Source organism: Puntigrus tetrazona, chromosome 23 (assembly GCF_018831695.1).
Source record: "Puntigrus tetrazona isolate hp1 chromosome 23, ASM1883169v1, whole genome shotgun sequence".
NCBI lineage: Eukaryota > Metazoa > Chordata > Actinopteri > Cypriniformes > Cyprinidae > Puntigrus > Puntigrus tetrazona.
Window position 1 is genome coordinate 12587879 of NC_056721.1, and position 13022 is coordinate 12600900.

The window sequence follows — 13022 nt, forward strand, 5'->3', positions numbered from 1 at the left end:
TAGACAGCAATGAGATTAAATAGAAAACATGTGAAGACTTTTACTTAAGTCTCATGCATTTCAGTTTTTTCTTAAAAAGTAAACCGCTATTGAAACATCACTGCACACTCTTAACGGTAAACTCATGAAAGAGCAACCTATGTGCAATGTTTTTCCTGGAGCTGCAGGAAAAAAACATTTCCTTTGGGTAGTCGGTGTTTGATCTCAGAAAAGACAGATTGTACTCAGATTTAGATTCAGGCATTCATTGGTATGCTTGTGGTAAATGACAATTTACAGCTTATTGCTTGGCCAACATGCTAGACTTTTATCTGTCCTATCAGTACTGCGCAACTTGGTGGATTGGTAATCATTCTAACATAGTATTTGCAGAACAGACATGGTGTCTGAGTCCAACACATGTTGCTTTACATTTACATATAGCTTTGATCTTCCATTTAGTATGGCATTGCAATTCAACACCTCCAGGTCGGTGTGCAGCTTCACAACATCTGGACTTTTTACATTTTTACCTTCTGCCCGTCCAGTTTTGATTATATTTATTAGTACTGATTCTGTTCTCCCATTGGAGGTTCATTACTTTAATAGTACTGTTACGATTTGTTGTTGAACTACAGTTGTGTCGATGTTAGTATCTCATATTCATTCTCAATGGGCGGCTCGCTGATTTCTGTAGTGTATTTTAACATTGTTTTTGCAGGTTCTGTCCATTTGTCACTCGGATAGGGTTGGTTTTGTTGGAATTGCAATAACGACTTGCCACCTTGAAAAAGTGCATATTCAAATAGAATTCTTTTTAACAAAGAAAAACAGCTGCAAACAAAACCAATTGCTCAAATGCAATGTATTATCAACATAAATCAGTATAGTTTATGACCACGTATTCTCATGGTCCTCAAAAGTTTCTGGTTCATTAGTTTTCTATCTGCCTGACAAAGAAAAAAGATTTCGTGTGGCTCCAGAGTTTTCCCAAATCGCTAATGTTTAATAGCAAATGCGTTCCATAGGTAGCACTATGACAAAGGCTTCAGCTCATTTGCTGTTGGTACATTCGCTTTACTATTTTCAAAATGTGATGCAATCACTCTTTAATGATTGCTTCCCATACCGCTATCAGCTCTGGATGAGTGACTGCTTCGGGTGTCGCTCTTACAGCTACAAACCTCACATGCTCATCCTGCACCTGATGTTTTTGATGTCTCTTGACGGTGGATGTTCTTTTTGCCTGGGATGTGTAGTACTTTGAAGTCATACGGTTGCAGCCCTAGGACCCATTGTTCAGTGCTGGCAGAAGGTTTAGATTATGGACTAAATATAGTCCCTAGTATTTTGGTCTGTGATCAAATCGAACTTTCTCCCAAAAGCTGAGGCTTCACTTTCCGTATGCCTATATTTGCATTCAGTCAGCCTGCGATTCACCGAGCGTGTATACATCTTTCCCCTTTGGTACTGAACAAACGCTCGTCTTAACCTACGGAATATGCATCTGCTTTCATCTGCATTCTGTCATCATCCTTTTTGAAGTACACTTCAGTGCCAGCCTTGCCTAAAATGAGTTTGAATATGTTGCTGTACTGTAGCTTACAAGTCCCAAGAAGAAATGTCTTCATAGCTCATGCGCTCTTTGCAGTTGATTTGATTACTTGGTTTAATAACTAAACTTTCACAAGGTTCAGTGTACTTGCTTCCCAAAGTATAATACTTGGATATGAAGTGTAGTAATGAAACATTCCTATTAAAGAAGAAATGAACCAGAAATAGCGACAGATTCATATTTCTTCCTTGTTGTGACGTACAGTGTACCACATTATTAAAAAAAGAAACAAATCTACGGCTTTTTTATAAATTGCAATTTAAAAAAAAAGAAAAGAAAAGCAAACCTTCTTTTGTGTGTATGTGCCTGTATACACACACAAAAAATGGAAAAATCCATCTTTCACACTGAGGATAACTGAGAGGCTCGTACACAGCTATTTAAAAACTACTTTCTGATGCTCCAGAAGGAAATCAAATGCATTAAGAGCCTGCAGGTGAAAACGTTTTGAATTTGAGATTCAGGGTAAATTGAACTTATTTTATCTTCTGGTAAACTTGTAAAATGGTAAACTGTAGCTTCTGATGGGCAGCACGAAATGGAAAAAAATATATAAATAAATATTAAAAAAAAAAAAAAATTTTTTTAGAACAGCATTTATTTGAAAAATTGTAACTTTTTAACTGACACTTTAAAACAGTTTGTCCTTGCTGAATTGATTTATTTTATCATTTTTTTTTTAATTTACAGCGCAAATGGCTGGCTAATATATATGCTCAAAACTTTGCCTGTCATGCAGGAGAAAAAGGGTTTGTTAGCATGATCTATATATAACATTACACTATACAATTAGCAACAATTAGCAAAAATGTATTGCAATTTAAAATGAATGTTTCACATATTCTTATGTCAAGGGTTGTATAGTCCTGCAAATGAAAACGTATATACAAAAAAGTGTAATGTTGTAGACATGTTACCATCAGAGGCCAACCATACCGTGCAGAGTTTACTTCTAGTGCATGACAGGCAACGTTGCGATCAAGCTAATTGCTCACTGCTGAAAAATGGAGCAAACTGAATCACTTGTCTTCTTCAAAAAGAAGCTTCTACATACTCTATGAATGGAAGCATGTGTTTATATTTTGTAATTGTGTGTTTGTGACAGAGTAGATCTAAAGAAAGAGTTCTTAAATATAACTTGCATCATTTATATAGGAGCAACTTTATTGTGGGAAATGTTTGATGGTTTAAAGAGTGCAGGGGGGGCCTTTGTTACTGCAGATTAAAGCGAGGCAGATCTGTGCCTGCTAGTGAAGAGGCAGGCATAGACGAGCGTTTGCTTATGTGATGTGAAGTGTAGTCTGTGTTCAGGAGGAACACCCATGAGATAAATGCTGCTGTCTTTTAAATCGCTCTTCTCATAAAACCCCTTTCCACCTCCATATTATCGGAACACAAAAAGCAATAATGAGCTTGAGAAGCAGAAAGAAGGAATGAGGACACTAGAAATCGTCGGGTCATTAAGATGTCTTTCTAAAATGCTACAGTAAGACGCAGCAGCGCAAAAGCAGCACATTCTGAAAGAAAAAGACAAGCCTGACACAGAACCTTGTATAAATAATTCCAGTGGGCTAATTCATGTACATATTAAATATTCTGCCTGTTTTTTCCACGGAGGGGAAAAATGTGAATAAAAGCCGTGGCCCCAGTAGATTGCTTAAGATGAAAAGGGGCTCCATTCCCACTGTGCATATCCAGGAAGAGCGAGTTTGCAGCAAGTTTTGCACATCAGAGTGCTGAGCATCAGGCTCACAGCAGGAGAGGGACAGCGGCAGCCCGCCATTCCCACGCAAGATCCTCCTCAAACACAATAAGGACTGTTTCATCTAAACAGGTCATCTTCTCGCCATGAAACTCTGCTATAGGCTTATCTGTCATGAAAATGTAATGGGTTCTCCTTGCGTTACAGAGGGGGAAAAAGCAGCCTAGTAGTCCCCCTGTTACTATACGACGTGAATGATTCAGCAAATTGCATATATTTACCTTATTTAAAATAGAAAATGTGATAATCATTTTATAAAACATGTGTCTTCATTTTTATGCTTTATTATTCATAAGGACGTATGTTTTAATCCTGCGTGTCATAAAACAGGAGCGTTTATTTACAGCTTTGTCTGTGCTAAAAGTGGAAAAATTGCTTGTCATCGCTGAGGATAATATTTCTGTCTCTAATGGAAATTTGAAATGCAATCACAGGAAATGTCTTGAGGGTGTGCGCGAAAAGATTTACGGCAAAACACTGTAATTATGGTCTTTTTAAGCTGCTAAAAAGGAAAGGTTCTATCGTTTTTTTACTCACCTTAATGTCATTCAAACATCACAAAAAGAGACCTTTTTCGTAACTGTCCTGGTCATTTTTTTTCATGCGATTAGAAGAAATTGTACCTGGAGCTTTGAACGTTCAAAAAACAATATGTACCAGTACATCAAACACTAGTGCTGCATAAAACTTGGAGTGAAGTAATTCTTTAATAGCAAACCCGAAACAAACTTAAGTTTATCTGTATTTTGTAATGTCACGCTTAATTGGTAATGAAATTGATCGGATGGATTTTTTGACATTCTTTATGCGCAATTATATTGAATATAAAACCCTTTCAACCTTAGCTGTGTACTTCTCATGAGCTGTAATTACAAAGTGCTATAGTTGTTATTAAGCTATGTGCTGATTGATGTGTTGTCTTGCTGTGGTAAACAGTGTACTCTTAATTAATATTAGCACAGTGTCAGCAGGGGATGGTTTGTCACCAGACATGTGGGCCTTGATGATTAAACCTGGAATAATAGCTTGTTTGGCTTGAGCATAAATTATGTGTGAATGGCAATCGGTGTTTAATAACCTTATGTCTGTCTAATTTGAGCCAAAACACCCTGCAGTCAATTAACTTTCTTTACTTCTCTTTCCAAGCCAAGCGTTGGCTCTTTCAGATGTGAACTAACTCAGCATGTATCAGAGCCGTCACAGCTGCCAAAACATGGGACAACAAAGTGTGTAAAATTAAGAGTGCCCCGTGCCTTTGCCACCCTGAAATAAAATGGAATAATTTGTTCGAATCCGAAACGCAGTCGTTTTTCTGTGTCTTTCTGAAACAGGAAAATCAAAAGATGCGCATCATATTCGTCATGCCCCATTTAAAGCCTTCAATCCAAAATAAATAAATAAAAAATAATTCTGTCCTCTAGTTTAGATAATCCTTTAGCTCCAAGTTGGTGTTTTGAACACGCACAAAGCAGTTTTTCTTGTTTGATCCCACTGTTGCAGTTCTCTAATGATCATGTTTTAGAACAAAATGTGCATTCAACGCCGTTAAAATTATGCTTTAAAAAATCTTGACGAGAGAAAATCCCAATTCAGTTGACTTGGCAGCCATCTTGGTCATACCCCAGGCAGCTACGTCTGTAATTGGCATGCAAGTGCAGCTCCTTGAATGATGAAAAACCAGAGTTTGTTAAGATTAAGTTTAAATGACTTTGCCTTGTAACTGAGCAGACTGACATTTCTCTGAGCTCAAGCTTAAGGTCGGCGTGCCACTGTCATTTTGATTAATATTAAAGATTCCTGTAGTCAAAAGCATGCTACTCTTAATGCTGGACTTCTCGAAATTGAGCCTCAAGATGCTTACTTTGAGGGTAAATGGAATAATGTCCTGCCTTTTTGTTGACGAGGTTCGAATTTTTGCTGATCACTTGTTAGTGTGCTGAATAAACCTGCAGCTGCAACAGAATAGTCCACTGTGCCTGTCTGCATCCCACATTACAGAAGCAGAATTATAGTGTTAGACGTACAAAGTGAGAGTAAAATTGCACGTCTGCCAGAAAATAGAAAAAACACTGTGCGTGTATGCAGAAATACATTTGTAAAATATGCTAAAAGTATTATTCAATATTTTTTTTGTATTGTAATTTTCAACTGATTTCCAGAGCTGCAGCTTTTAATGCTAATTGCCTAAAGTGATCCCATCTCTTTTTCCTTTTTTCCCAGTTGCAAGCTGCCCTGTATAACCCGGTCCACTGTTCTCTTCTTGGTTTTTCTGCTGCTAGCACATCCTTGCCTCAGGGCTACCTCTGGGTAGGTACACACTTCACAATGAGAACATCTTTTCTTCTTTATAAATCATAATATTGCTACACATCTCTGACGGAGCACTTCCCCTACCTTACCTCTGACACACCTAAGGGGAAACAAATCACCCACAAACATTTGAAAAGTCCACCTCCACCCCTGTCATCAGGATAGTACAACTCAAAACATCCTGATCCTGACCCCCTTACTTAAACTTAGAGACAATATGCAAATTTCTCAGACCTCTAGTATCACATTGTACTAAATTGTCATTAAGCAGATGTTCTTTTATCCACATACAGTATACCGGGTAAAGGCCATATATATATATATATATATATATAACTTGTATTTTGACATCAAGTGTGAATATTTAGGAGAGGCCCATGATCACACGTTTTATTCTTGAACGAATCAGAGTTTAAATGAATTCATTGAATGAATGATTCATGTAACTTTCACAAACTGTGATGAGTCCTAGTTCTCTTACAGCAATTTGTTAACTAGCTTGTTTAATTCCCAAAATAAAAGTTTCCAGGTGATGAACAAGTTGTTAAATCTCACTGAATCACATCTCTACATTACAGTGTGTTTTTCTATGATATTTTTCTTCCATCTTGAAGAGCTTTTCCACCTGAAGTAAGTGATGGTAGCAGGAGCTCTGTGAAAAAACAACACTGCTAGAATAGTTTGATCGACGTTTAAAAGAAAGAGGGAAGCAGGATTAAAAGTTTCTCGAAAGGCAGCTCTAGAAACAAACATCAAGTATTCCACATCAAAAGACACTGTATAAATCATTTATCTCGTGGCTGTGCTTCCACATTTTTTTTACCCCATCATTTTTGCCTGCAGCCTCTCAGAGGGCTATGTCAGTGAGTTCAGGCGCTGGATGTCCTCCTTCTCATGTTTGTTTTCTTTTTGTTGTCTCTTCGACTGCACAGGTGGCTAGTGGGGGCGATGACTCCCATGGGCAGGTGGAGATTTTCTCCCTTAACAGACCCACTCCACGCTCCGTCAAGTGTTTCTCTCTAGGTTCCCCAGTGCTTTGTCTGGAGTATATCACAGAGCCCAGCACTGATGAAGAACTGGAAACACAAACCTCTGAAGTTCCTTCCAAGATCGGCAACACCATCTGTGTAGGATTATTGGATGGCAAGTAAGTCTGAATACCTGTATTGGTCTGGAATGACTTGAGTCGTTACATTTGCTAATTTTGTGCAGTCAGCCAGAACTAATTTGCTTCTTTCCCGGTGAAAAGCTCTTGATATTTTGTGTGTCTGTGTTTCTCAAGCATCCTGGTTTATGGAAGCGTGGACACCGCTGCTCAGTGTCTGCTTACATTTTGTAACCCAGAGGGCTGCCCAGTTCTGTGCCTAAAACAATCTGCTAACTTTCTCTTCGCTGGACTGAGCAATGGAAAAGTCGCTGTTTATAACCGAAAGAGTGGAGGTAAAATAACTGCCGTGCAATTTTCATTGTAAATGAAAAGGGATAGTTCACACATGACATTTCACTCATCATTCTGGCATTTCAAAACTTGACTTTCTTTTTTCTGTGAAACCTAAAAGGAGATATAGAGGTCACTGGTCACCAAAACTGTTAACAACATTTGTATTCCACAGTATAAATGTCCAGCAGGTTTGGATATGAGGGAGAGTAACCATTGCAAGAATTTTTTTTTTGGGTGAACTGTTTTGTTTTGTTTTTTCATTTGCTTCTGTTTATACAAATAAATCCAAATTAATATTGGGTACGCCATGTAAACATTCATAGGGCAGGGTGGGGAAAAAAGTGTTTCCTCTACACAAAATCATTTCAGCAATATTTTTGGGATGTCTGGTGTGAATCACTCTCTTGAGATCTTGCCAAAGCAATTCAGTCAGGTTGAGGTCAGGACTGGGCCACATCAGATGGGTATTTTTTTATTTTTATTTAGTCCTGGGCTGGGATCACTGTCCTGTTGAACCACTCAACTTCTGAGTTCCAGTTGAACTCATATCCTGCTGCAAAATGACCTGATAAACTTGGGAAGTGATTTTTCTGTCAATGAATGTAAGCTGCCCAGACCCTGAGGCTGCAAAGCGCCATGATGTCCCTCCACCTCGTTTTTCTGAAGAGCTTCTAACTACTTTCAAACACCTTTGGCTTCATCTGTCCACAGAATATTTCGCCAGTAGCACTGGCAAAACATCCAGGTGCTTTGCTTTTGCAAAGTTTTTTTTTTTCATATATACCACCAGGTATTTAAGCTTTAAAATCAAGCTTTTTAAGCTTTTAAAATTTCAGCAGCAATTTGTACCTATTTATTTTTTTGTGTAGTGTAATTTGTACAAAAACATATGAGAGATCATAAATCCATACAATCTGCTTATACCAGTTTTTTAGGTTTAGGGGTGGACCTTCATTCTTAAATTTCTTCAAAAAATTTCCATACAGATCATATCATATGAGTTAATACAAAAACTGCACTTTGTTAAATAGTTATGTTATCTAGAATGGGTTGGGTTAGCTGACTCCAATTAAGTTCATCCAAATTGAAATTCTGTCATCATTTACTTAATGTATTCGCAAATTTGTACGATTGTATTTCCTCGGTGGAAAACAAAAGAACATGCTAAGAAAATTGTCTTTTTATCAATAAAATGAAATTCAGTGGGGTCGAGATTTAGAACTCGATTTTAGAAGATTTGTAAATATTAGCCATTTCCAGTAGCGCCTCTAAATCCAGCATGCATTTTGCTCTTACAGAGGGGTTGTGGGATCCAGATTCCTGCCGACATGTGGTTATTGGATGCGCTCCCGTCCTCAAACTCCTACAAATAGACGAGTGTGTGTGGGCCAGCTGTGCCAACCAGGTCTCTGTGATTGAAGGCTCCTCTCTCAAGACTCAGGTAGAGACTCAGATATCGTAAACATTAGATCCTTCTCCTCTGAAAAATGCGTTGGTGAAATGAAAATGTGTTGAACGCGATTCCACCACCTTCACAATGAAGAAGCCGTGCACAGCTGCTTTTCATAAGACCGTACGAGTCAAAAGAGCGAACTGTCACGTCACCTATCAAAGCTTGAGATCTGTTCTGTAACAAAGGTTGGTTTAAGAAAGCTTGAAACGATTCTTTTATTTCAGAGTTTTACATTTCATTTTTCTGACTTCCCGTGCTAGATGCATTATGAGAGAGCATCTTAAGCCACACATAAAAGGTATCCTCCCTGTAGAAGCCCAACAGCATGTTAGGGTGCTAGCCTTTGATCACTTCTGACAGCTGAGCCAACCTCTCTATTTTGCCGCAAGGAGCGCACCCTCCCTCTGCCTTCCTGATGCTTAATATCAGGATTAAATTCAGCTCTAGAAGTTGGAAGTTCAGTTCAACCGGAAGATAAGATGTGGGTTCGCATATGGACATGTTAACCTTTTTAAATTTGCAAGTCAGTACTTGTTTGCACCTATACAGGATGCAGAATGTCAGAATTTATCTGTTGTAAAACAGACATAAGGTCAAGGAAGTACAGCAAAGCCTGCAATTATGTTGCTACAAATACCGCAAAAAAAGATTTAACTCAAAAAACGTCATTATTGTCAGTATCATTATGTTCAAAACAGTGCTGCTTAATATTTCTGATATGAAAAATCGGTTTATGTGTCTTTAATATCCCTTGTGATCAATTCAGTGCATTCTTGGTAAATAAAAGTATTACCCATAAAACATTTTGATGCAAAGCTCTTGGCTACAATAAATAAAAAAAAAAAGAAAAAAAGGATAAAGAAAACATGCATAGCATACAAAATTATATTATTATGTTCAGCAAATATTATTACTAAAAAGTGTACAAATAAATATTTACACATGTATATTTTATCTTTTGTGATTGTATTAGATAAATATTGAATATAATATTCATACACACACACACAGAGAGAAAGAGGGAGAGAGAATATAATATTTTCCTAATATAATCAGAGAAAGATGAAGTGTGGGTATGTGTGTGTACACACACAGAGAGATATAAAATATTATTATTGCGTCTTACTGTTATTACTGCTGTGTTGTTTTGACTTTTGAAATTATCCATTTCCCAAACATTCTTAGTGGATTTAAGTGGATTATTTACTAATTTAAGCTTTTATGGTTTTCGTTAACATTTGGCATACTGGACGCTGATGTAATATTCCCATTCTCATATGCCCAAACAGACTTTCATTGGGCAGTATATACCCTGACATCGAATCACACCCTTTCTTGAGCGCTACAGTCCACAGCGTTGGCCTAAACTTTGATGTTTAGCTTTGATTTTTTTTTTTTTTTTTTTTTTTTTTTGTCTCTTTCCCTCTAAATCTACCATTCCTCTTGCTCTTACTTTTTTTTAATGCATTTTCATCATTACTTTGTATCTTTTATGATTCCCAGAGTTTTGAAGTTCATCCAGACCCCATGGTTAGTGTGACCCACATGGTGCGCGCTGGAGGAGGGGTGTGGATGGCGTTTTCAGAGGGATCATCCCTACGTCTGTTTCACACAGAAACATTGGAACACCTCCAAGAGATCAACATTTCAACACCCTCTGCATATTTGAGCCCTGGCAAGTCCAATATGTGATTATAACGCAGGATATGAATTCTGTTGGAGAATATTTTGGCGCACAGGTCCTAAAAGGGGCAACATTTTCAAAAATGACTTTGTTGGTATAAAGTATAAAGTATAAAGCAGTTAAATAATAACAATTTAATGTATTTTCTTCATAGGTCAAAAAACTGTGTGCGTAACCAGCCTACTTATCTGCCAAGGACTGCTATGGGTGGGCACAGCTCAAGGCATTATTGTTACCCTACCAGTGCCCAGACTGGAGGGCATTCCCAAAATAACAGGTGAGCCACAATTTAAACGAAAAACATTGCATCTAAGCCGTCTTTGTGTTACCAAACGCAAACACTCTCTCTTTCCCATCAGGAAAAGGGATGACGTCACTTAACGCTCACAGCGGCCCCGTTGAATTCTTGGTTGCCACCTCCAGCATTTTATCCCAAGATTTTCTAAAGCGGGATTCTACCACGGAAGGTGCGGATTCAAGTAGCGGAGCTGAAGATAAGGAGGTGACAAATTCCTCTCAGGAGTCCCTCCAGCAGGCGAATGGCTCTCCTCAGGTAGAAGCCAAAGCTAAAGGTGTAGTACTGCAGTACCACCTCCGGTCTACCTCTCAGCTCCCAGGAAAACTCCTGACGGCCCGGTCTGAAGAATCGTCCGACTACACCCAGGACTCTCTGGAGCACACCCTAGAGGACGGTTCCATCTATGAGCTGAGCGATGACCCTGAGGTTTGGGTCAGAGGGCCCGGGCCGTCGTCTAAGGAAGCAGCACGTAGGGAGAAAGTGTCTTCAGCTGCCGTTATATCCGGTGGGAAAGGCTTCCGTCGACTCGCTAATTCCTCCACGTCTGACTCCAGTGAGAACATGCTCATGGTCTGGCAGCTGCCCATTACAGTTTGAGGCAGCAATGAAATCTCCTTCCTCTGGCTTTCATCGTTTGTTTTTTTTTTTAGTTTTGTTTTTTTTGCAGTGATGGAGGATTGTTGGATCATTGAAGGACAAACAGACTGTAAGCCTGTATGGCTTATGAGGATTATTTATTCCACTTCTCCTCCAGAAGGTTTTGAAGGAATATTCCAGGTTCAGAAAAAAAATAAGCTGCAATAGTATTTGTAGCATAATGTTGATTTGCACAAACAAATGTCCTTCTTTAAAAAAAAATAAAAATCTGGGTTAAAATGAGGCTCTTACAATACAAACGAAAGGTGCCAGTTTGTAAACTGTTTCAAATACTTCCATAGCAACAGGAAGTAAAACAACGTATCACATGATTTTAGTGTGGAAAACGTAAAACGATGCAGTGACACAAATCTTCTAACACTAAACCGATTTCATTTCGTATGATTTAAAAAAGCTTTGTATCTCAAATAATACACAACAGAATAATTATTGGTTAATAATTAAGCTTTACAAATAAATCCTAAATTGGCCCCAATCACTTCCATTGTAAATGCCTCAGTGTAAAACCATTTGTGACCCTGGACCCTAAAACCACTCTTAAAGTCACACAGGCAAAAATACAATGTGTGCGTCAAATGAATCATAGTTCTATGCCAAAACTAAAATGTTTTCTCAGTATTTCTCAATATTTTTTTTGCACTCTCAGATTTCAGGCATTCCAAATGTTTTCTTATCCTAACAAATATACATCACTGGAAAGCTTATTTATTCAGCTTTCAGATGTAAAAATTGACCCGTATGACTGGCTATGTGGTCCAGGCTCACATATTTGCTTTTTAATAGAAACTGAGGGACAAGTTAAAAGTATTTTCATATTTTGGTGGTTATACCCATAATGTCACAAATGCTTTTAAGGAAGCCGGAATATTAATTTAAGTTGATAAGCAGCCGTACCATTTAAATATCCGTCTGTCATAATAATAACACGTACGCCGTATATAATGTACCGCAATTTAATATAAAACAAAATCTCACCTTTTAAAAATTTCTCTAAATGACTGATACCACCAAATGAATACATTTGATTATTATCCCATCTGCATGCGAGGAATCAGGGTAAGTGTTGTTGTTGTTTTTTCAGATGATTTTTAATACAAACAGTAATCCTTAGTATGTATCCGAGTATTGGCTGTGACCCAGTTCTTGTTTAAATGATAAAAGATATTTTTTTTATGCCGCATCACCAAAGTGGTGCGCACAGAAAAGTAAGGTAGTTGAATATTCAGAGTCTGTCTATTTAAATGTGTTTTTTTATATGTTATTTTAGTGTGAAATGTGATAAGGAGAAGCAAAGTCTTCGGTGTAGGTACTTGTGTCTGATGGTTCTCGTTGTTCGCAGTGTCACTTTGTAAAAAAAAAAAAAAAAAAATTAAATCATATTTACAACGATTGAAGTTTCTGCCGTTTTTCAATTACTTTTTCATTTCATTTAAAAGCATTTAATTTGATTTTAAACTGACTGAACACTAAATGGTTTTGAAATGGCATTGTGTGTGAAGACCTGCTGTAAATTAATAGTGCAGAGTAATATTTTATGTTGAATCTCAGCATATTTTCAGCCTTTTATCTCTGGGCAGCCACTGCCAGCTCTCACAGCAAACATATCAGCAAACGCAGTATGGCGCAGCTCAGGCAGCGGTTAATATATGCACGTTGTGACACCAGTGCTACGTGAAGAGGATGCCAAATCACGTCTCTGGCAGACGTGAAGTAAAACTGACCTGTCAGGATTCAAAGGAGCTGTCTAACAGCCACTCGTCTTTCTCATAGGACACGTTTTTGCTTATTCCGTCTAATAGTTTTGTGCTTTTCCTGTTGTGTTT

General features: G+C 37.9%; 1 protein-coding gene across 6 annotated transcripts in view; it reads left to right on the forward strand.

Annotated features, from left to right (window-relative positions):
- Nucleotides 1-12589, forward strand: part of arhgef10lb (Rho guanine nucleotide exchange factor (GEF) 10-like b) — a 37101-nt gene extending 24512 nt beyond the window's left edge. For all 6 annotated transcript variants that reach the window (XM_043225393.1, XM_043225394.1, XM_043225395.1 and 3 more), the window contains 7 exons: nucleotides 5577-5663; nucleotides 6599-6813; nucleotides 6949-7106; nucleotides 8406-8548; nucleotides 10064-10235; nucleotides 10399-10521; nucleotides 10604-12589. In XM_043225393.1, the coding sequence (XP_043081328.1) occupies nucleotides 5577-5663; nucleotides 6599-6813; nucleotides 6949-7106; nucleotides 8406-8548; nucleotides 10064-10235; nucleotides 10399-10521; nucleotides 10604-11139 (1434 nt within the window). In that variant the 3' untranslated portion in view covers nucleotides 11140-12589. The remainder of the gene's footprint in view (nucleotides 1-5576; nucleotides 5664-6598; nucleotides 6814-6948; nucleotides 7107-8405; nucleotides 8549-10063; nucleotides 10236-10398; nucleotides 10522-10603) is intronic.
- Nucleotides 12590-13022: the final 433 nt, after the last annotated feature.